Source organism: Amblyraja radiata, chromosome 22, assembly GCF_010909765.2.
Source record: "Amblyraja radiata isolate CabotCenter1 chromosome 22, sAmbRad1.1.pri, whole genome shotgun sequence".
Classification (NCBI taxonomy): Eukaryota; Metazoa; Chordata; class Chondrichthyes; order Rajiformes; family Rajidae; genus Amblyraja; species Amblyraja radiata.
Window position 1 is genome coordinate 19,374,416 of NC_045977.1, and position 22,837 is coordinate 19,397,252.

General features: G+C 45.5%; 1 protein-coding gene across 3 annotated transcripts in view; it reads left to right on the forward strand.

The window, feature by feature from the left end:
- Positions 1–475: 475 nt before the first annotated feature.
- LOC116985654 (cytochrome P450 2K1-like) overlaps positions 476–22,837 on the forward strand; it is a 28,446-nt gene continuing 6,084 nt past the window's right edge. Inside the window, exons 1-8 of one of the 3 annotated variants that reach the window (XM_033040522.1) lie at positions 476–969; positions 4,526–4,688; positions 8,438–8,587; positions 13,708–13,868; positions 16,788–16,961; positions 20,479–20,620; positions 20,716–20,903; positions 22,276–22,417. In XM_033040522.1, coding sequence (XP_032896413.1) covers positions 769–969; positions 4,526–4,688; positions 8,438–8,587; positions 13,708–13,868; positions 16,788–16,961; positions 20,479–20,620; positions 20,716–20,903; positions 22,276–22,417 — 1,321 coding nt within the window. In that variant the 5' untranslated portion in view covers positions 476–768. The other 2 variants (XM_033040524.1, XM_033040523.1) reach the window with 2 other exon arrangements.

Consider the following 22,837-nt stretch of genomic DNA (forward strand, 5'->3'; position numbering starts at 1 on the left):
GAGCGAGCGAACGCGCGGACAGACGGATGAAAACAACGATCATAGAGCGGAATAGGTAACATTTCAGGTCGAGACGCTTCTGCAGACTGAGAGTCAAGGGAAAGGGAAACTGGAGATATAGGCATATCTTCCATTCATTTGTCCTTAGTACCGTCTATATCTTTTGTTCCTCTTTCCCCTGACTCAGTTTGAAGAAGGGTCTCGACACGAAATGTCATCTATACCACTCTATGATCGTTGCTTTCGGCCGCCTGTCCGCTCGTTTGCTCGCCCTTGGATTAAGTTGCGCAGGATAAAGCTGCGAATTCACGCACAGGATGGTAACTGGAAACTAAAAATTAGGGGAACGCCGTCCCCCTGCGTACCCCACTACCCCCCATCCCCCATTTCCATCACTGGTGAAATCCATTGCTGACGGCGAGTCTTCAAGCTGAAACTCTGACTGCCACATACATAGCGTCGCCTGTTTAACGTTGCCGGGGTTGAGTGCTTTGGTTTCACGGTCACACTGAGTAAGTGTCCGGGGACAGCTGAGTGCGGCTCCCTCCCACTTGCCACCAACGTTAGTTGCCCTGACGCCACTTTACTGAATCCGCAGCCAAGAGGCGGCTCCTCACTCGTCGCCCCGCCCTCGCTGACAACTTTAACTTTCAGGTTTCAGGAGGAGGGTTTAAACAGAGGCGAGTGGGGCTCAAGCTGAGAGACACTGCGGCCCGGGACCCTGCTCTGGGGCGCTGACAGGAGCGAGAAGTCAAGGGGAGCCCAGAGATGACGTTGGGCAGCGCCTTCCCGCTGGACGCAGCCACTTTACTGATCCTCGGCGCCCTCTCCCTCTTGCTCCTCCTTTACTTTCGCCGCGGCTCTAAGTGCCATGGAGCGCTCAACCTGCTTCCGGGACCCCTTTGTCTGCCCATCATCGGTCACCTGCACCTCCTGGATTTGAAGAAACCCCACGAGAGTCTCATGGAGGTAAGAGGGAGCGGGAGGAGGCAGCAATAGTGGCCCGTTGTGTTCCCCACTTTCACCCAGCGCTTGAGAGAAGCATCGCTGTCTCTATGTTGCTGCCGCTTAGATTCAACGCCCTAGAAATCTCAGCACTACTGAGTTCAGTTTCACAACTTCCATCATTCACCGCTTGTAATCAGATGTTACCCGCTCAGATAAACCCGGCAGGAGGTCCACTTCATGCGGGCACAAAGTGCTGGAGTAACTGAGCGGGCTAGGTAGTATCTCTGGAGAAAAAGAATAGGTGACATTTCGGGTCGGCACCCTTATTCAGACTGCTTTCTTCGGAGATGCTGCCTGGCCCGCTGAGTTACTCAGCTCTTTGTGTTTCTCTTTGATATAAACCAGCGTCTGCAGTTCTTCAGTTTTTCTTCTCCAAGACCCTGACCCACTGTCTTCTGCTGATATAGTTAACTTCAGAGTTGACTCCCTGAACATCCCGCGAGAAACGCCCAGGCTAACGTGAGCCATCTCTTTTCAAATACTGGGCGGCCACATTGGGGCAGCTGGTAGAGCCGCTGAACTCACAGCGCCAGAGACCCGGGTTCGATCCAGCAGGTTTATAGGGTGATTTCACGAAAGGTCACTGGATCATAGATCCTCACCCACGTGACCGCAACATCCAACTGGGGTACAAACGTCACTGCCAGTACATGTTATTGATGCTCGAAACGCGAACTTTCAAACCTGTTAAAAACAGCGAAAACGGCCCGTGTTTGAGCTGTAAATAACTGTGCCAGTCGGGGTTAACGTGAGACACAGCTATCTTACTTTAGAGTCCAGAAGATAAAGAAAAACGAAGGTAAAGACAAGAGAGAGCTGAAGGGAAAATAACAGCGGAAGTTGTTGGCCGTGCAGATATAAAGATAGAAAATATTGGGATTTTATCGCGTTTGCTCGCTGCATTTCATCAAAACATTAATAATGCCTTAGTTTTGATGAAATGCAATCAGCAAACGCGATAATTCCCGATATTTTCGATCTTTGGCCAACAACTTCCGCTGTCATTTTCCCTTCAGCGCTCTCTTGTCTTTACCCTCGTTTTACTCTAAAGTAAGATAGCTGTGCCTCGCGGTCACCCCGACTGGCACAGTTATTTACAGCTCAAAAACTAACCGTTTTCGCGGTTTTTAACAGGTTTGAAAGTTCGCGTTTTCAGCATCAATAACATGTACTGGAAGTGACGTTTGTACCCCAGTTAAATTTTGCGGTCACGTGGGTGAGGATCTATGATCCAGTGACCTTTCGTGAAATCACCCTATAGTTAAATTGGTCTCGGTATATTGTCCCTAGTGTGTCGGAGACTGGTAGAATCTGGGAGCGATTGATGAGAATATAGAGAGATTAAAGTTGGATTAGGTTAGTGCAGTATTAGTGTAAATGGGGTTTTGATGGTCAGCGTGGACTCGATGGGCCAAAGGGCCTATTTCCGTGCTGTATCTTTCTAAAAAAAGAACAATGTATAATGGGAGTTTCACAGGGCAATAAGGATATTTTGATATAAAACATATGAGCAGTATTAGTATTGGCCCATCGAGTCTACTCTGACATTGGATCATGGCTGATCTATTTTTCCTTCTTAGCCCCATTATCTTGCCCTTCCCTAATCTATGATGTCCTTACTAAACAAGAACCTATCATTTTCCACTTTAAAAAATCCCAATGTCTTGGACACCACAACCATCTGTGGCAATGGAATCCACAAATTCACTTCCCTCTGGTTAAAAAAAAATCCTCCATATCTCCATTCTAAAGATACGCCCTTACATCCTGAGGCTGTGCCCTCTGGTCCTAGACCCTCCCATTACTGGAAACATCCTTTCCACCTCCATCCTATCTGGGCCATTCATTATTAGTTATTGTGCATCCATTGTAGTCCTGAAGGCTGCAGAACAAATGGTGATAAATGGGATGAGTATAGATAGGTACACGATGGTCAGTCTAGATACAACGGGCTGAAGGGCCTGTGCCTGCGCTCTCTGATGCTATCAGATCATGACACTGAACTGCATTCCTGAATTGTTGTCCTTAGGGATGGTAATCCATTTACTGCTGACAATGACGATGTTCGGATGCACATTCACATCAGACTATGGAGTGAAATGTTGACGTGTTATCTCTCTTCTTGCACCCTCTGTCCTTGCCCCTTTCATGCTGTTGTTTTCGGAATTGCTGTTAGAAAAGGGTGAATAATGTTATTTCATCAACCACTGTGCTGCTTACGCAATAGGCGTGAGCGTTTCCCTCACGGTTTAACTTGTGCAAGCAGAATATTTTTTTGTTATCAGAGTAAAAAAAGTCAAGGGGTTGTGGCAATATTGACAAAAATTGGCTACACATGCAATGCCCGCGATGTGATGACCTTATTGATTGGGTTCCACAGACTGTGAGGAAGGAGTCCATTGGTATATTGAAAGGTATAATCTACTTGAGTCCCTTTCTCTATGTCAGAAAATGTGTCTCACCGTTTTCTGATACAAAAGTGTTTGCTCGCAACAAAAAAAGATGCAATCGTATCGGTTTATTTGAATGAGTGACAGTGGGTTGCAAGGTAATGTGAAACCACATCATCGGGTGAATGTTTACTGCTTGGTTATTACAGTGTAACTGGTATCACAGCAGGGTTATAGCACAGGAGGCCATTCAACCCATCCGTGTCAATGCTGGTGTTCGACCAGAGTAACTGAAGATCTATCCACTGGCTCTTTAGTTTAGTTTTATTTGGTTTCTTGTCACGTGCACCGAGGTAGAAGCCATAGTCTAGTTTTAATTTTAGAGATTTAGTTTAGTTTAGAGATACAGCATGGAAACAGGCCCTTAGGTCCACCTAGTCCACGTCGATCTGTGATCCCTGCAACACTAGCTCTATCCTACACACACACGGGACAATTTAACCAGGCCAATTAATCTACAAACCTGCACATCTTTGGAGTATGGGAGGAAACTAAAGCAATGGAGAAAACCCACGCAGGTCATGGGGAGAATGTGCAACCTCTGTACAGGCAGCACCCATAGCCGGTTCAAATTTTTCTTTTTTGTATGGCTTTGTAAATATTTGATTAGTGTATAAATGTAAATAATTTGGTGTACATATAGTGGCAGGTGTACATATGGTGTACATATAGCTGCTAAATTTGAATAAGATAATTACAAGCAGTTGAATAAGGGGTGGGAATTAATAAGCTTTGGCTTCTTCCTGCTCCTTTTCGGACACATACGATTTCATTTATTTATAGATATTGTTTATGACACTTTATAAATATATATTTTTTGTTTTTTGTATGCTGTTTCACACTTGCTTTTTATTCTTTTATTCTGTTCGAAATAAATAATAAAATAATACATTTAAAAAAATAATAATCCGGGTCACTGTTGCTGTAAAGCTGCAACTCTATCACTGCGCCACCTGCTGCTCGAGTTGCACAGCAGTAGATCAGCCTTACTGTGCCAAATCCAATGAACTATAATAAAATGAAGATAAGTTATTAATTGTTCATGGAACCCTGTCCTCCTGTTTAAGCTGTCTGAGAAGTACGGCCCAATCTTCAGCATCAAGCTTGGAACCATGAAGGCTGTGGTCCTGACCGGCTACGAGACCGTGAAGGATGCTCTCATCAATCATCCCGATGAGTTTGGAGGAAGAGGTCGCATCCCAATATTTGATGTCACAGCCAAGGGTCATGGTAACTCTCGTCTTCATTGTCGTTGAACCCTTGATAATATTTGGTTGCATCCTCATTTGGTTCTGTTATGTGGAGTCTTGCCGGAGGCTTGTTTTTCTAAGCTGTAAAACTTTAAAGGACTTTGGACAACACATGATTCTTTAATTGAGATTGGTACCCAATCCTTTGCAAATTGTGCTTAATTTAATTACATAATACATGAAACCATTTCCTTGGGGATTTATTGTAAGATTGTTTCACAAGCTAATAAAACTTTTCCACTATTTTAACATATACCTATTTTTCTCACTTTGATTATATTTGTCACACTTTCCAGCTGTTGCATAGTCTGAGGATGTATTGAAACTTTCATATTTCAACATATGAGATCGTTCGGCCTGTCTTGTCTAGGCTGGCTCTTAGCACGGTCCTGAACGTCCCATTATTTATTTGTAATTTATTCTCATTCTTATCCACGCAAAGAAAAAGGAAATATAAGTGAAATTTAGCCAGCTGAAATCAGACAGGGATCTTAAAGAATATAGAGTGCAGGAAAAAATGACAAAATGGCCAAAAAGGGTTCTTGAAATGTTTTTGGCAGGTATGGTTAAAGAATATCAAATAAGCATTTTATACTTCATATTAATGATATTAAGTAGGACCATGCAAGGACAAAGGAGGAAATTTGTTCTGGAGACAGGAGAAATGGGTGAGGTACTAAATGAACACTTTGCATTGGTATTCAACAAGGACAACAACATGGAGGATTGTGAGATCAGTGTGGCCGATGCTAATATTTGAGGACATGTTGATATCAAGAAGGAGGAGGTGTTGGATCTAGTAAAGAACGTTAAGGTGAGATGTCCCCTGGTTCTGATGAGATTGATCCCAGTTTATGGAGAGAGGCAAGAGAGATCGATGGGGCCTCAACAAACATCTTTGTATCCTCTCATCACATCACCAGCAGCCCCGAGTACCCGCAGTCCCAACGGCCTGGCTGCGCGCGGTAAGAAGCGCAAAACAACTAATGGAACGCTCACACAGGGCAGGCTCTGATATTTATCTCGACTTACTCAACCTACGGAACATCGTCCGCGACCCTCTCCTGGGTTCTGCAGCCGAACGGCTCATGTCACGGCGAACACGCTCCACCCTGCCTATGGCCAAGCAACTACTAGAACCCCAAGTTCATGCACTGTCTGTGATCCAATCCCAGCTCCAACGTCGCCACGACATATAAAGAAAATACTTCAATAAAACCAGCTCTCCGCTTCAACCGTTCAACAAGGGACACATTGTCCGCTTACGGTCACACCGAGGTTTACGACTGCCTCTGAGTCATTCTGGGATCAGCCGCAGAGCCACGCTCTTACTTGGTCAGCATTGACAACGGCATCTATCGGCGAACCCGCCAACACCTGGCCAAGCTGGCCATCCGCGAGTCACGGCGCCAGATGGTGGAGGGCTCTACCTGAGCCAGCTGCCTGCCCCTTTTCCGGGGTTACGTCCGTGTCCGGGTGGGGTTAGAAAGGGAATACGCCCTGTCTACGGGCACCCAGAGGGAGTTCCGGGACCGCTAGGATCCGCAAGGTATTGAATGTATCCTCAATAAGGATTGTAACATAGTTGTATAGTAGTTTATTATGGATACATGTTTGTATTGTATTATGGTGGTGGGTTCTGGCTTGTTTTATTGTAGTGTAAATATTATTTTTAATAATTGAATAAATTTTTTGATTTAAAAATAAAACACCTCCTCCCGGTTAATGAACCGGCACCTCCACGTCCTAACCCGGACCAGCCCGCCAGTCATCCCTCACGCTCCGTGAATAATACTCCAGCTATTCCTCTACCGGTGCCAGCACCATCCCTGCCCTCCCCCGTGCCCCCATCTCCACCTGTGTCTTCTCCACTGCATTCGCCCGATAAGAGACTTGCTCTCTCAGGGAAGGATGAGGTGCACAAGGGGTATTACCGTACACGTGCAGGTCGAGTCTGCAAGCCAAACCCGCTAATTGGAAAATTTACTGGTTACATTTAAACTGTGCATGTCCTGTCTTGTTTTATGTGCTCACATTTGCACAAACAAGTACATGTAAAATAATAAATACCGCACCTTATACTGGTGTTTTACAATTGCTACACTAACCACTCTATACCTGTATATGCTTTGCTTCCTTAAGAGGAAGGATGTAGATTAACCCTTATTAATTCATGCCATTTATAATCTCCATTACACATATGTGCAAGCCACCCTGTACATGGTATTACGGTACTACACAGCTTTACACTAGCAAGGTCAGCCCGCTCGCTCTCTCTCTCTCTGTCTCTCTCAAAAGCCAGCGGAGCCAGTTGAGAATGGATGGCTGTTTGAATGTTCCTGTTTGCCTGTGGAATAAAGATTGATCTTCACTATGTGTGGAAAGTGTGGATCATTCATAAACACCTATGTTTCGTACCATCAAGCTAATTTTGAATCCCGTATGAGGTGTTGCAGTTGGTAGGTTAAATATAAGCGGTAAGTATGCAGTAAATGACGTGCTTCGAGAAGCATTGATGCACAGAAGGATCTTGGGCTGCAAATCCGCAACTCCCTGAAAGTGGCACTGTATAAAAGTGGGGAAGTAATGATGCAGGTTATGGGGAGAAGGCAAGAGAAAGGGGTTGAGAGTAAAAAATATATCAGCCACGATCGAATAGTGGAGCATTCATTGCCACAGAAGGCTGTGGAGGCCAAGTCAATGGATATTTTTAAGACGCTGACTAACAGATTCTTGATTGGTAAGGGTGTCAGTGATTCTGGGGAGAATGCAGAAGGATGGGGTTGAGAAGGAAAGATAGATCAGCTACAATTGAACAGCAGGATAGACTCAATGGGCCAAAGGGCCTAATTCTGCTCCTGTGTCTTATGGATGATGTGCTGTACTGTTCTATGTTGTGTATTCTCTTTTATATGTTCATGAAAGTAAGCATGCAGATGCAGCAGGCAGTGAAGAAAGCGAATGGCATGTTGGAGTTGAGTATAAGTGCAAAGAGGTCCTTCTGCAGTTGTACAGGGCCCTAGTGAGACCACACTTGGAGCATTGTGTGTAGTTTTGGTCCCATAATTTGAGGAAGGACATTCTTGCTATTGAGTGTGCCGCGTAAGTTCACAATGTTAATTCCCGGGATGGCGGAACTGTCATATGCTGAGAGAATGGAGCGGCTGGGCTTGTATACTCTGGAATTTAGAAGAATGAGAGGGGATCTTATTGAAACATATAAGATTATTGAGGGTTTGGACACGCTAGAGGCAGGAAACATGTTCCCAATGTTGGGGGAGTCCAGAACCAGGGGCTACAGTTTAAGAATAAGAGGTAAGGCATTTAGAACAGAGATAAGGAAACAATTTTTCACACAGAGAGTTGTGACTCTGGAATTCTCTGCCTTAGAGCATGGTGGAGGCATGTTCTCTGGATCCTTTCAAGAGAGGGTTTGATAGTGGGTTAAAGATAGCAGAGTCAGGGGATATGAGGAGAAGGCAGGAACGGGGTAATGATTACGGATGATCAGCCATGATCACATTGAATGGCGGTGCTCGCTCAAAGGGCCAAATGGCCTACTCCTGCACCTATTGTCTATTGTCTATTGTCAATTGCCTCACTAAAACAAATCTTTCTCTCTTGAACCATTGTTTTCCATCTAGATTTTGGCATTTAAAAGTGAAGTTCACCTTTGACTTGGTTGTAAGTTGCTTTGACAAGTTGTCACATTGACGGTTTTAATTACAGGCATCATCTTTGGTCATGGGGAATCGTGGAAGCAGATGCGAAGATTCACCATGTCCACTCTGCGGGACTTTGGAATGGGCAAGAAATCTGTCGAAGATAAAATCATTGAAGAAACCCATTTCCTCGTAAAAATGTTTGAATCGTACGAAGGTGAGTCTAAATGAAGAGGCAAAATGATCAACTCACCTCTGCCTACATCATTTATAATGTAAGATGTGCATTGAAGAATCAATCCACTATTCAAGGTAACAACCATTCAATTCATAGAAGTTTGACACAAAGTGCTGGAGTAACTCAGCAGGTCAGGCAGCATCTGTTTTCTCCAGAGATGCTGCCTGTCGCGCTGAGTTACTCTGACATTTTAGAAACATAGAAAATAGGTGCAGGAGTAGGTCATTCTGCCCTTCAAGCCAGCATTGCCATTCAATATGATCATGTCTGATCATCCAAAATCTGTACCCTGTTTCTGCATTCTCCCCATATCCCTTGATTCCGTTAGCCATAAGAATTATATCTAACTCTCTCTTGAATATTTCCAGTGAATTGGCCTTCCCTGCCTTCTTTGGTAGACAATTCCACAGACACACAACTCTCTGGATGAAAAAGTTTTTCCTCAACACAGTACTACATGGCCTACCTCTTTTTCTTAAACTGTGACCCCTAGTTCTGGACACCCCCAACCTCGGGAACATTTTCCCTGCATCCAGCCTATGCAATCTCTTAAGTATTTTATATGTTTGTATAAGATTCCCTCTCATCCTAAATTCCAGTGAATATAAGCTCAGTCGATATATTCTTTCATCATGTGTCAGTCCCGCCATGCCGGGAATTAACCTGGTGAACCTAAGCTGCACTACCTCAATAGCAATAATGTCCTTCCTCAAATTAGGGGACCAAAATTGTACACAATAGTCCAGGTGCGGTCTCACCAAGGTCCTGCACAACTGCAGTAGGACCTCCTTGCTCCTAAACTCAAACCCTCTCGCAATGAAGGCCAACGTGCCATTAGCCTTTTTCACTGCCTATAGGACCTGCATGCTTACTTTCAGTGACTGACATACAAGCACACCTAGGTCTCGTTGCACCTCCCCATTTCCTGATCTGACACATTTCAGATAATAATCTGCCTTCCTATTCTTGCCACCAAAGTGGATAACCTCACATTTATCCACATTATATTGCATCTGCCATGCATCTGCCCACTCACCCAAACTATCCAAGTCACCCTGCAGCCTCATAGCATCCTCCTCGCAGCTCACACCGCCACCCAGCTTTGTGTCATCCGCAAACTTAGAGATGTTACATTGAATTTATTTGTCTAAATCATTAATACCCTACCCCCAATACCATGTGCTCTAATAATGCACACTAATCTCTTGTGTGGGACGTTGTCAACGTCTTTTTGAAAGTCCAGATACACCACATCCACTGGCTCTCCCTTATTCATTCTCCTTGTTATATCCTAAAAAAATTCCAGAAGATTATTCAAGCTTGATTTCCCCTTTATAAGTCCATGCTGACTTTCACCGATCCTGTCACTGCTTTCCAAATGTGCTTCTATTACATCTATATCAACAACTGCTGCACCAACAACACTGCAGTAGAGAGCTACTGTTCCCCGGACTTGGAATACCTAGTGATTAAATGTAGGCCGCTTTACCTGCCTCGGGAGTTTACTGTGGCTATCATCATGGCCATATACATCCCACCACAGGCTAATGCTAACCTAGCGCTAGCACAGCTGCACTCGGCCATCAGTAAGCAGCAGGATGCTCACCCCGACGGTGCCTTCATTGTTGCAGGGGACTTTAATCAGGTCGACCTACGAGCTGCACTCCGCAAATTCCACCAGCATGTGCAGTGCCCTACCAGGGGCTCAAACACGCTGGATAAAGTGCACACAAACATCAAGGACGCATACAGAGCTCTCCCCTGCCCATCCCTGGGACAATCCGATCACCTCTCACTGTTTCTACTGCCTGCATACAAACCCCTCATCCGCAAGACCAAACCTGCAATAAGGACGGTCAAAACATGGCCCGAGGACGCCACCCTACAACTCCAGGACTGCTTTGATCGCACCGACTGGAACCTGTTTGCACAACAGGCTACCAGTGGTACATAGGTAGACTTGGAGGAGTACACATCCACTGTGCTCTCCTTCATCAACTGCTGTGTGGAGACTGTCTCAGTGGACAAGCAAATAAAGATGTTCCCAAACCGGAAACCCTGAATGAACAAGGAGGTTCAGAATCTGTTAAGGGCACGCAACAATGCCTTTAAATCCAGGGACACTTCTGCCTACAGTGTTGCCAGGTCTAACCTGAACAGAGGTATAAAAAAGGCCAAAGACATCCACAGGCAAAGGGTGGAAGACCACTTCAATACCGTGGACACCAGAAGCATGTGGCACGGTGTCAGGGACATCACTGACTACAAGAGCAGCCCCACCTGCCCCCACAGTGATATCACACAGACCAACGAGCTAAACACCTTCTTTGCCCACTTCAAAACTGGCAACACCACCAGGAGTGGAATAACCCCGGCCATGGCGGAGGGACAGGCCTTATTACTGAGCACTCAGGAGGTACAGTGCGCTCTGCGTAGGATCAATCCACGCAAGGCTGCAGGCCCAGATGGAGTCCAGGGAAGGGTACTATGGGACTGTGCTGTATAGCTGGCGGAGGTATTCACGAGAATCTTTAACCTGTCTCTATCTCTGGCAACGGTCCCCAAGTGCCTAAAAACAGCTACCATAGTGCCGGTGCCGAAAAAGTCTGAAGTCACCAACCTGAATGACTACCGCCCGGTTGCCCTAACTCCAATACCCATGAAGTGCTTCGAAAGGCTGGTCCTCTCCCACATCAAATCCAGCATCCCTGCCTCAGTGGACTCTCATCAATTTGCATACAGGGCAAATAGATCAACAGAGGATGGCTCTTCACACTGTCCTGACTCACCTGGAAAGACAGGGCACGTACGTGAGGATGCTCTTCCTAGACTATAGCTCTATAGAGCGCAGAAGATTATTGGGACACAGCTACCAGCCTTGGAGTGCATCTACCACACACGGTGCCTCAGGAAGGCCGTCAGCATCCATAAAGACTCCTCACACCCTTGTAATGGACTGTTCGAACTACTTCCCTCCGGCAGACGTTACAAGGCCTTCTACGCCTGAACCTCCAGACTCAGGAACAGCTTCATTCCCAGAGCTATAGCGGCTCTGAACCGGCCCTGCTGAGTGCCCCCCCCCCCCCACCCCCAATGGACTGCCTCTCTCAGATGGTCACGTCGTACAGACACATCTGCACTTTAGTCTGTTTGAACTGTTTTGACTATTTTACTGTTGTTTTTACAAACCATGTTCTCGGGGTATCTAAATCTAAATCTAAAATTTATTAGTTATTTAAGTTATGACATCGGATGGAAGCTGCATATCAAATCTCGTTGCGCTTATGTGCAATGACAATAAAATATATTATTATTATTATTATTATTATTATTATTATTATTATTATTATTATTATTATTAATAGACTTGAGCAACTTCCCCACTACCGATGTCAGGCTAACTGGTCTATAATTCTCATTTTTCTCTCTCCCTCCTTTCTTAGAAAGTGGGGTTACATTAGCTACCCTTCTGTCCACAGGAACTGATCCAGAGTCCAGAGAACATTGGAAAATGATCACCAATGCATCCACGATTTCTAGGGGCCACCTCCTTGGGATGTAGACTATCAAGTCCTAGGGATTTATCTGTCTTCAGTCCCAACAGGTTACTGAACACCATTTCCTGACTAATATGGATTTCCTTCAGTTCCTCCCTCCCACCAGATCCTCGGTTCCCTAGTATTTCTGGTTGACTGTTTGTGTCTTCCTTAGTGTAGACAGAACCAAAGTACTTGTTTAACTGGTCTGCCATTTCCTTCTTTCCCATTATAAATTTACGTGTTTCTGACGGTAAGGGACCTACATTTGTCTTCACTTATCTTATCCTCGTCACATATCTATAGATGGTTTACAGTCAGTTTTTATATTCCCCGCAAGCTTTTGTTCATGCTCTATTTCCCCCCTCTTAATTAACCACTTTGCCCTTCTTTGTTGAATTCTAAATTTCTCCCAGTCCTCCAATTTGCTGCTTCCTCTGTCCAATTTACAGTATATGCGTCTTCCTCGGATTTAACACTATTCCTAATTTCCCTCATTAGCCACGGTTGAGTCGCCTTCCCTGTTTCATTTTTACGTCAGACAGGGATGAACAATTGTAATTCATCCATGCAATCTTTAAATCTTTGCCATTGCATATCCATCCTCAACCCTTTAAGTATCATTTACCAGTGTATCCTAGCCAATTCCCATCTCATACCATCAAAGTTACCTTTCTTTAAGTTCAGGACCCTTGTCTCTGAAATAACCATATCATTCTCCATCTTAATGCAGAATTCTACCATATTATGTTGCCCAAGGGGCTATGCACAACAAGATTGTTAACTAATCCTTCCTCATTACACAATACCAATCTGTGTCTATCTTCAGTGTAAACCAGCAGCTTCAGTTCCTCCTTACACTTTCAATTCATAGATTTATGTTAGTTCTACCCCTTGTCAATCCTGCTTAGTGGTAGATCTTGAGTCTTTGACCTGATATGTTAATTTAGAGGACATTCTCCAAAGATACTGCCTGACCTGCTGAGTGTTTCCAGAATTTTTCTTGCTACTACCTCAGATTTTCAGCTCTGTATTACCTCTGTTGAGTGGATTCAAATACTCCACTTTGGCTTGTATAAAATGGCTAGATTTCCATTCATATATATAGACATCATTGGCAATGTTCACTTGTTATTGCTCCTCAACTGAGGAAAGAGTTAAATGTTTACTACATTCAAGAGTGTGGAGTTGTACATCAACTGGACTGGGAATGGATGGCAAATATCTTCTTTGAAGGGCATCAGTGACCAGATGAGTTTTAAACAACAATCACCATTCCAAGAAAAAGACAACAGAGCCAAACAAAGAGTGGTTTGTGGTTGGATAGAGATTTTGCTGTTAATCTTTGCATAGTTTGGCAGCAAAGCCCACGTTGACTCAACGTCACACTTTAGTCTGATTATTTGCGGAACTGGCTGATTGCTGCATTAAAAATATCATGTAAAACTTGCCACTGAAGTAAAGAGCCAGACCTCAATAAAAAGAGACTGATCAGGGTATCACATAAATATCAATTGGATTACACTGTTGACACTAACTTGTGAATGATGTGTATTTCTGCAGGCCAAGAATTTAATCCAACCCTCAAGTTAAACATTGCTGTGGCCAATATAATCTGCGCAATAGTTTTTGGTGACAGATTTGATTACGATGATGAAAGGTTCATTAGTTTGGTGAAGAGAGTGAATGCAAATGTGCAACTTGGTGGATCTCCGATGGTGCGGGTAAATCTCATTTTATTCTGAGTTTGCAAACACAGCCTGATTTACGTAATAGGGACTTACGTAAACTCACACATAAGCAATAGGGAGGTTGCACGGCAGTCGAGATCATGACCCGTGACCCGTACTGTTGCCACGCAACGCCAACTGGAGTACACGCGGTGAATGTCAGGTAAGCATTTACTATGGCTGACAGCACAGCCAACCCTTCTTCTGTCCCAGCATCCGGACTCCACACTCTGGTTCCACGCTCGCGGACCCCGGGCCATCTATTCCCGCGGTCGGGGGGGGGGTCGGTTCGCTGTGTCATCCACGGCGCGTGACAGTGCTGCCGCACAGAGGGATACGGGGTGGAGGGTGGCCTTGGCCGGACAGTGCTGACCCCGGGGTGCTGTCCTGAGCAATGCGCTCCTTCAGCCGCTTAAACCCTGCTCGAGTTCAGAGCAAAGACACTAGAGCATTTGATTCAGAGCGCTCAGTCACCCTCCACAATTATTTACAGCACAAAAATATAATTTTGGCAGTTTTTAACAGGTAAGAAAGTACGCGTTCTTACCTGTTAAATACCAGCCGAAATGGTCAATTTTTGCACTGTAAATAATTGTGGAAATTGGTAGGTAGAGAGAAGCTGAAGGGACAACAACAGCTAAAGTGGTTGGCGAACATTGGCCGTGCAGATATCAAGAATGAAAATATTGGGAATTATTGCATTTGCTCACTGCATTTCATCAACAGTAAGGCATTATTTGTGTTTTTTTCTTGATTCCTTTGGTATCTACAAAGTTTCAGAAGTGATAAATCTGGCTGTAAAATTTCAAAATCGCCCATGGTTCTCAAGTGAGTTTTTACATGCAAAAAGAACACGCTTCTGAAGCTAAATTTATCATAATAAAAATTGCAAACCATACGTAGGTTTTGAATTACATTTTACTCAGATGCAAGCCAAGGAATGGCATAATTGTTAGCTGTTAATTGGACATAATCAACCTCAGCAAATTGACAATATCTTTGAAAGGGAGTGGGTGTTTAAGCTGTCAGGACATTTTATTATTTGCCAAAATATACATCTCAATAGCATAATGATAGAAAACTTGCTTTTCCACACACCACTCGTAAGTCTGGAGATTTTTTAAATGATAAATTTAGCTTCAATATAACAATTACAGCACGGAAACAGGCCATCTCGGCCTTACAAGTCCGCGCCGAACAATTTTTTTCCCTTAGTCCCACCTGCCTGCACTCATACCATAACCCTCCATTCCCTTCTCATCCATATGCCTATCCAATTTATTCTTAAATGATACCAGAATACTTCAGAATCGTTTTCTTTTTGCATGTAAAAACGCACTTGAGAACCATGGGCGATTTTAAAATTTTACAGCCAGATTTATCACCTGAAACTTTTTAGATAAGAAATGAATCAGAAAAAGCACACATAATGCCTTAAGGGCCTGTCCCACGGGCATGCGACCTGCATGCGGCAAGCGTGACCTAAAGGGCCGGTCCCACCAGCATGCGCCTGCATGCGGCAAGCGCGACCTAACGTGGTCGCTTGAGCCGTACGGCCTCGCGGGGCCGGTCCCACCTTGATCGCCGGAGCCGTATGGGATTTGTACGGAGCTGGTCCCAACATCGCTAATAAGACCGGCCCTTTAGGTCGCGCTTGCCGCATGCAGGTCGTATGCCGTGGGACAGGCCCTTTACTGTTGATGAAATGCAGTGAGCAAACGCGATAATTCCCAATATTTTCAAGCTTGATATCTGCACGGCCAATGTTCGCCAACCACTTTAGCTGTTGTTGTCCCTTCAGCTGTCGCTTCTCTCTACCATAATTTCTCCTCACTTTTGGAATTCTCACGGTTACCCCGATTTCCACAATTATTTACCGCGCAAAAATTGACCATTTCTGCGTTTTTTAATAGGTAAGAAAGTATGCGTTTCGTCTATTAACATTGTATGCCGTAGGCTGTCATGTCCTCCACATAGCTGCTCCATGCGTCACGCCCTTTTACCCGATGATTTTACATGCAACCCCCTTATTCTTTAGGCCCTTAGGTTTATTTCCGAGTTGCGTGTCTTGGTAGCAGTGCACTAATGCCGTCGCATGGGGCCATTTCTGCAAGCCAGTCAGCTGTTCTCCTGGATGCTCCCTCGTGGTCTCCACATCAGAGCTCCCCCCCCCCGTGGTCTCCACCTTGGAGCTGCCATCTGGACTCCTCGTCGGAGCTCCCTCGTGGTCTCATCCTTGAATAGTAACTTTACCCATGCTCAGTAGCACCTCTGTTTCCGACTTAAGTAACATCTGAATTGTACAATCCCTGCGACGTACAAATATTGATTTCTCTCATTTAAATTAATCCTTGCATTCCTCTCTCCATCCCTCCACCTCCCTGGTCATCCTGCGAGTTTTCCTATTCGTATACCCTCGTTATCACCTCATCCACAGCCAACAATGGACCATTGTGGCCATCAGTGCCGGCTCTGGTCTTTTCTGTTCCTTTTCATACCTCTAGTTTCCCTCTCAGTCTGAAGAAGGGTCTCGACCCGAAGCCAGGGCCGTCTTAACAGCATTATAGGCCCCCGGGCAAAGCAGTGCACTGCGGCCCCTACACTTCCAGTCTCTTAATGCCGAATCAAATATACCTTCATGCACTTGCGATGTTCTTCTCCATTTTTATGTTCTACAATAACATTCTACAATACATAGATTAGCATGGGGCCCCTATGCTCATGGGACCCCGGGCAACTGCCTAGCGTGCCGAGGCGTTAAGATGGCCCTGCCCGAAGCGTCACCTATTACTATTCTCTAGAGATGCTGCCGGACCCACTGAGTTACTCCAGCATTTTGTGTCTATCTTTGGTGTTCAGTATTGCCTAGCAATTGCTTGCTGCGCTGTTAATACTAATAATTTTATTTTATAGCTCTACAATGCATTTCCCATACTGGGATTTTTTCCTGGTTCACACAAGAAAATGTTGCAAAATGCACAATTAAATATTGGATTCATCAAAAACATTATGAATGAAAATGACCAGAAACTAGATGCAAATGACCCAAGGAGCTTTATTGATGCCTTCTTGTTAAAACAGCACCAGGTATGGACTGCATGCCTCCCCTTTAGAAGTAGAATTTGTATAAGACCTCAGCTTCGAATAAACTGGGACTAATCAACTATGCGTAACTCTGATGCTATTACGGTCAAACACGCACTGCAACAACTGGCTTAGTCGAACATAAAACATATCGGCAGTGGATGTAGCTCAAGTGCATGCTTTGCATGGATGAGGCCACAGGTTCAATCCCTGGCATCTCCACCCTTTAGGGTGGCACAATGGCACAGTTGGTAGAGCCACTGTCTCACAATGCCAGAGAACCTGGTTTTCTGACCTTCAGTGCTGTCTGTGTGGACCTTGCATGTTCTCCAACCGCCCGAGCGGATTTCCTCCGGGTGCTCCGGTTTCCTCCCACATCTTAAAGATGCCTGGCTTTATAGGTTAATTGGCCTCTGTAAAATTGCCTGTCCAGTGTAGAGAGTGGATGGGAAATTGAGATAAAACGAGTAGGGGAATCGAGAACCAGAGGACACAGGTTTATGGTGAGTGGGGAAAGATTTAATTGGAACCAGAGAGGAAACTTTTTTACGCAAAGGGTGATGCGAGAGGAGGTAGTTGAAACAGGTACTTTCCCAACTTTTAAGAAACATTTTGACAGGTACATGGATAGGAAAGGTTTAGAGGGGTATGGGCGAAACCCAGGCAGGTGGATCTAGTGTAGATGGGACATGTTGTTCAGTGAGACCAAGTTGGATTGAGGGGCCAGTTTCCATGCTGTATGACTTTACGACTCTATGACTGGTGTAAGGGTAGTTTTAAGAAGATGTGCGGACAAGTTTTTTACACAGGGAGCGGTGGGAACTTGAGAGGGATTCAAGATACTTTACGATAGGCACATGGACATGGAGGGAATGGAGGGATGTGCATCACATGCAGGCAGAGGAAATTAGTTTAACTTGGCATCATGTTCGGCACGGTACCCGGCCGTGGCGCCGACAGACAAGAGGCCGAAGCAAAGAAGTCGAAGCCAAAGAACGGAATGGAAACGAGGCTGAAACGCCAATAAACCGAAAGAGTCCGAAGACGAAACGCCTACTAACCGAAAGGATGGGAAGTCTAAATGCAAACTAACCGAAAGGGCGGGACGCCTAAATCCCAAGGAACCGAAAAGCTGCATCACCTAAAAGCAAACATACCGAATGGCCGCTCTGTCGAAACGCCACCTACCCGAAAGGCGGCGTCGCCTACAGGCCAAAGGACCGACTGCCGCTCAACAGAAAAGTCCAATAACGGACGTGACGTTGTCTGGGGGCGACACTTGTCAGCGATTGGTCCAGACCCCCGCATACATCATATTACTGTGAAGGCATGAACATTGTCCCAAACCTCCGCTCCACCCGACCCGCAGCCCGCGGAGGGTGGCCGTGGGAGAGTGGGGGCTGTCCCGAGCAATGTACACCTTCGGCCACTTTCAACTTGGTGCTTGGGTTCAGATTCCCCGTCGCCTATGGCTTGTGTGGGAAAATGAACCCCACGCTCCCCTCTCCTTCTCTCTCTCTCTCATCTTCTCTCTCTCTCCCCTTCTCTCTCTCCCTTGTCTCCGCTCTTCTCCCCTCTTCTCTCTCTCCACTCTTCTCTCTCTTCTCCTCTCTCTTCCCCTCCTCTCCACCCCCTCCCTCTCCCTTCTCTCTCTCTCCCTTCTCTCTCCCTCCCTTCTCTCTCCCTCCCTTCTCTCTCCCTCCCTTCTCTCTCCCTCCCTTCTCTCTTTCCCCTTCTCTCTCCCCCTCTCTCTCCCCCTCTCTCTCGCCCTCTCTCTCTCTTCTCTCTCTCCCTTCTCTCTTCCCGCCCCCTCTCTCTTCTCTCTCTCCTCCGTCTCCACCCGCGGGAGCGTCCCATAGTCACTGACCGCGGTCGGAGGGAGGGTTCGGAGGGGGGAATCACCCTGGTGTGGAGGTTGGGGTCCGATGGCGGCGCATCGCGGTCTGTGACTGTGGGACGCTCCCGCGGGTGGAGACAGAGAAGAGAGAGAAGGGGGAGAGAAGGGAGAGAGTGGGGGGGTGGGGAGAGAAGGGGGAGAGAGAGAAGGGAGGGAGAGAGAGAGAAGGGAGGGAGAGAGAAGGGAGAGGAGGGGGGAGAGGAGGGGAAGAGAGAGGAGGAGATAGAGGAGGAGATAGAGAAGAGTGGAGAGAGAGGAGGGGAGAGAGAAGAGGGGAGAGAGAGGAGGAGAGAGAAGGGAGAGAGAGAGGGAGAGAGCGAGAAGGGAGGCGTGAGAGAGGGGGGAAGAGGAGGGGAAGAGAGAGGAGGAGAGAGAGAAGAGTGGAGAGAGAGGAGGGGAGAGAGAAGAGGGGAGAGACAAGGGAGAAAGAGAGAGAGGATGAGAGAATGAAGAGGGGAGAAAAGGGGGAGACGGGAGCGTGGAGTTCATTTTCCCACACAAGCCATAGGTGACTGGGCAATCTGAACCCAAGCACCAAGTTGAAAGCGGCTGAAAGTGTGCATCCCTTGGGACAGCCCCCACTCTCCCACGGCCACCCACTGCGGGCTGCGGGTCGGGTGGAGCGGAGGGTTGGGACAATGTTCATGCCTTCACGGTGATGTGATGGACGCGGGGGTCTGGACCAATCGTTGACAGGTCCCGGCCCCCGGCAACGTCAAGTCCGTTATTGGACTTTTCTGTCATACTCCGCGGGATTAAAAAAACAAACACAAAAAGAAATTCGCCGATTGGCTGACGAGATTAAAGTAATTGATAAAAAAATATTCAAAGGTTCCTAGTTTAGAGCTCTATAAGAATAGTGTTGAACTTCAATGAGATATGATTTGTTATTAGTATCACCGATTGAGAACCAGCTACTTAAAACCAAAAGTCAATTTTATATACGTGGCGAAAAATCTGGTAAATTACTCGCTAATCAATTGAAAGCAGTGTCGGCCAAGCGTCAGATTACTAAAGTGAGTAAACGGGATGGTACAGTAACTGCAGACCATGACGAAATTAATAAATCCTTTCAGGAATTTTATACCTACCTACAGTATACCAATCCGATTTTCCCCACTGATTCCAATATAATGCATGAGTTTTTAAAGAAACTGAATTTACCAAATTTACCATATACCTGTAATGAGTCTCTGTTGTTAGATGAACCCATCACGGAAGAAGAAATACAGAAAGCTATTTTTTCAATGAATACTGGTAAAGCTCCCGTTGTAGATGGGTTTTCAATATTTTTCATATTTATTGTCTGTGCTGTATTCTAGGTGAAACAAAATATCCAAACCAATTATGAATTTTAATAAACCTAACAAATACATTAAATCTATATACATCGGTACATTTATTTGCTTGTAAAATTAAAGATAATCAAATAACATTTTAAAATTATACTTGACACAAAGCATTTTTTAATTATTAAGCTTTGACAAAGATCGGTTTCTACAATCCAAAATAATCTGCAATCAGAATTTTGCCTTATCCCAAAGAGTTGGGCGAGAGGGCTTCTGGTGTGTCCTCCTGGTCCTAACCCAATTTCTGGGTCTTTGTTCTGTTAATCTATTGCAGGAGTCAGGTAATCCAAACACATATTTCCATGAAAACAACCTGTTATTCACAGCATCTAACCTGTTTGTTGCTGGGATGGAGACAACTTCCACCACACTTCGTTGGGCCATGCTGCTGATGATGAAGTACCCCCACGTTCAGGGTGAGGAGCGGTCTGATTGATTACTGTGTGTCCCGTGTGTGAATCCCAACTCTAGCCCTGCCGCCCAGTGCTTTAACGATGCCCTTGGTTTCCAGAGAAAGTTCACGAGGAAATCACCGGTATCATTGGGTCAGAACGGTCGCCCAGAACTGAAGATCGGACGAGTTTGCCCTACACCAATGCGGTGATCCATGAAGTCCAGAGGTTTGGCAATGTTGTACCAATGAACCTCCTGCATTCAACAACAGCGGACGTAAACTTTAAAGGATATTTCATCCCAAAGGTAGATAAGGGTTGTGGGTGGCTCATTGGTTCCTGATATTTGGATATTTGCTCCAGGGAGGGAGCAAGTGGGTTGTTGATGTCTTAGGCTCATAAATTTATTTGTGCAATTTTATATAACATAGCTTCTGGTATATTGTGTGCTTTTGGAAGGGAATTGATGGAGTGGCATTGAGAGGGTGGCCACCGTGCTGCCCTAGTTGGTGTTATGTTATGTGTTATATGATTCAAAGGGCTGGATCATGAGGAGTTATTTTGTGCATCCCAAAATCCTGGGGCGCCGCGCGCTACCGCACATCACTGCATAATCCACCATGCCTCACTGCGCGCCATGCCGCGTCATGCGCCTATCACGTGCGCCTCACGACGTGTCAACCAATTTTTAGGATGTCGCGTAAATGGCGCGCAAATGACGCCCAAGTGGGACAGGCCTTTTAATGCCCATAATTGGTTTAGTTTAGAGATACAGCATGGAGACAGGACCTTTGGCCCAATGTCCACACCAACCATTGATCACCCGTTCACACAAGTTCTATGTTATCTCACTTTCACATGAACTCCTTACACACTGGGAGTGATTTTACTGAGGCCATTTAACTTTCAAACCTGAACGAATTTGGGATATGGGAAGACACCTGGAGGTCACAGGAAGAACGTGCAAAATCCACACAGGAAGCACCCGAGGTCAGGATTGAACCGGGGTCTCTGACGCTCCACCAGCTGTGCCATTCTAAGGGAAAGAAATTGCTGTTTCTCTCTGGTACGACCAGATCAACATTATAGTCGAAAAAGATACAAACTCAGCAGGTCAGGCACCATCTATGGAAACTTGGATAGGTGATGTTTCAGGTCGAAACCCCTCTTCATACTCCTCCTTCAGATCCTTCATCAGACGCTGGGTCTGCAGATGGGTCCTGACCTGAAACATCACATATCCATGTTCTCCAGAGGCCGCATGACCCGCTAAGTTTTCAAGGCCATTGGGTCTTTTTTTGTAAACCAGCATCTGCAGTTCCTTGTGTTAAAATCCACATAATAAAGGTTGACACCTCACTGCCTCCTTAGGTCAGGGGCATGAGCATTACCACCTGACCCTGCTGAAATGCCCACATCCTGGGAACAAATAGATGGAAAAGAAATGTGGCTAAAAATCCCTACTTTAAGATGAGTGATGGGCAGAGAGACAGAGAGGTTTTGAGAAAGAATTCCAGAGATTAATGTCACTGAGTGTGAAGATGCTGGCAGAATGATGGAAATTGGAGATATGTAAAAGGTAGAAGAGTGGTAATGCTGCCAAGATTGTTAATTCCCCTTCAGTGGACGCAATGCTTTTCAAACAGAATAACAACAGCGATTGTAAATTATATTTTCAGGACACTCCCGTGATCCCCTTACTGACCTCGGTCCTTTTCGATAAAACTCAGTGGGAAAACCCGAGAACCTTTAACCCTTCCAACTTTCTGGATGCTGATGGGAAGTTTGTGAAGAGAGATGCTTTTGCTCCATTCTCCATGGGTAAGATGTTTCTCCATTCTTGGACATCTTTGGTTTTATTGTCATTCGTCTCAGGCAGAACAATTACATTTCCACTCACAGCAGCACAACTGAATATTTAAACACAGCACTCTGCAAGCGAAATAATTTTAAAAAGTTTGATATATATATATATAGACACACACACACACACACACACACACACACACACACACACACACACACACACACGCAGACTCATTCTCACACACACACACAGACTCATTCACACACACACTCATACACAGACTCATTCACACACAGACTCATACACAGACTCATTCACACACACACTCATACACAGACTCATTCACACACAGACTCATACAGACTCATTCACACACACACACACACACACACACACACACACACACACACACACACACACACACACACACACAC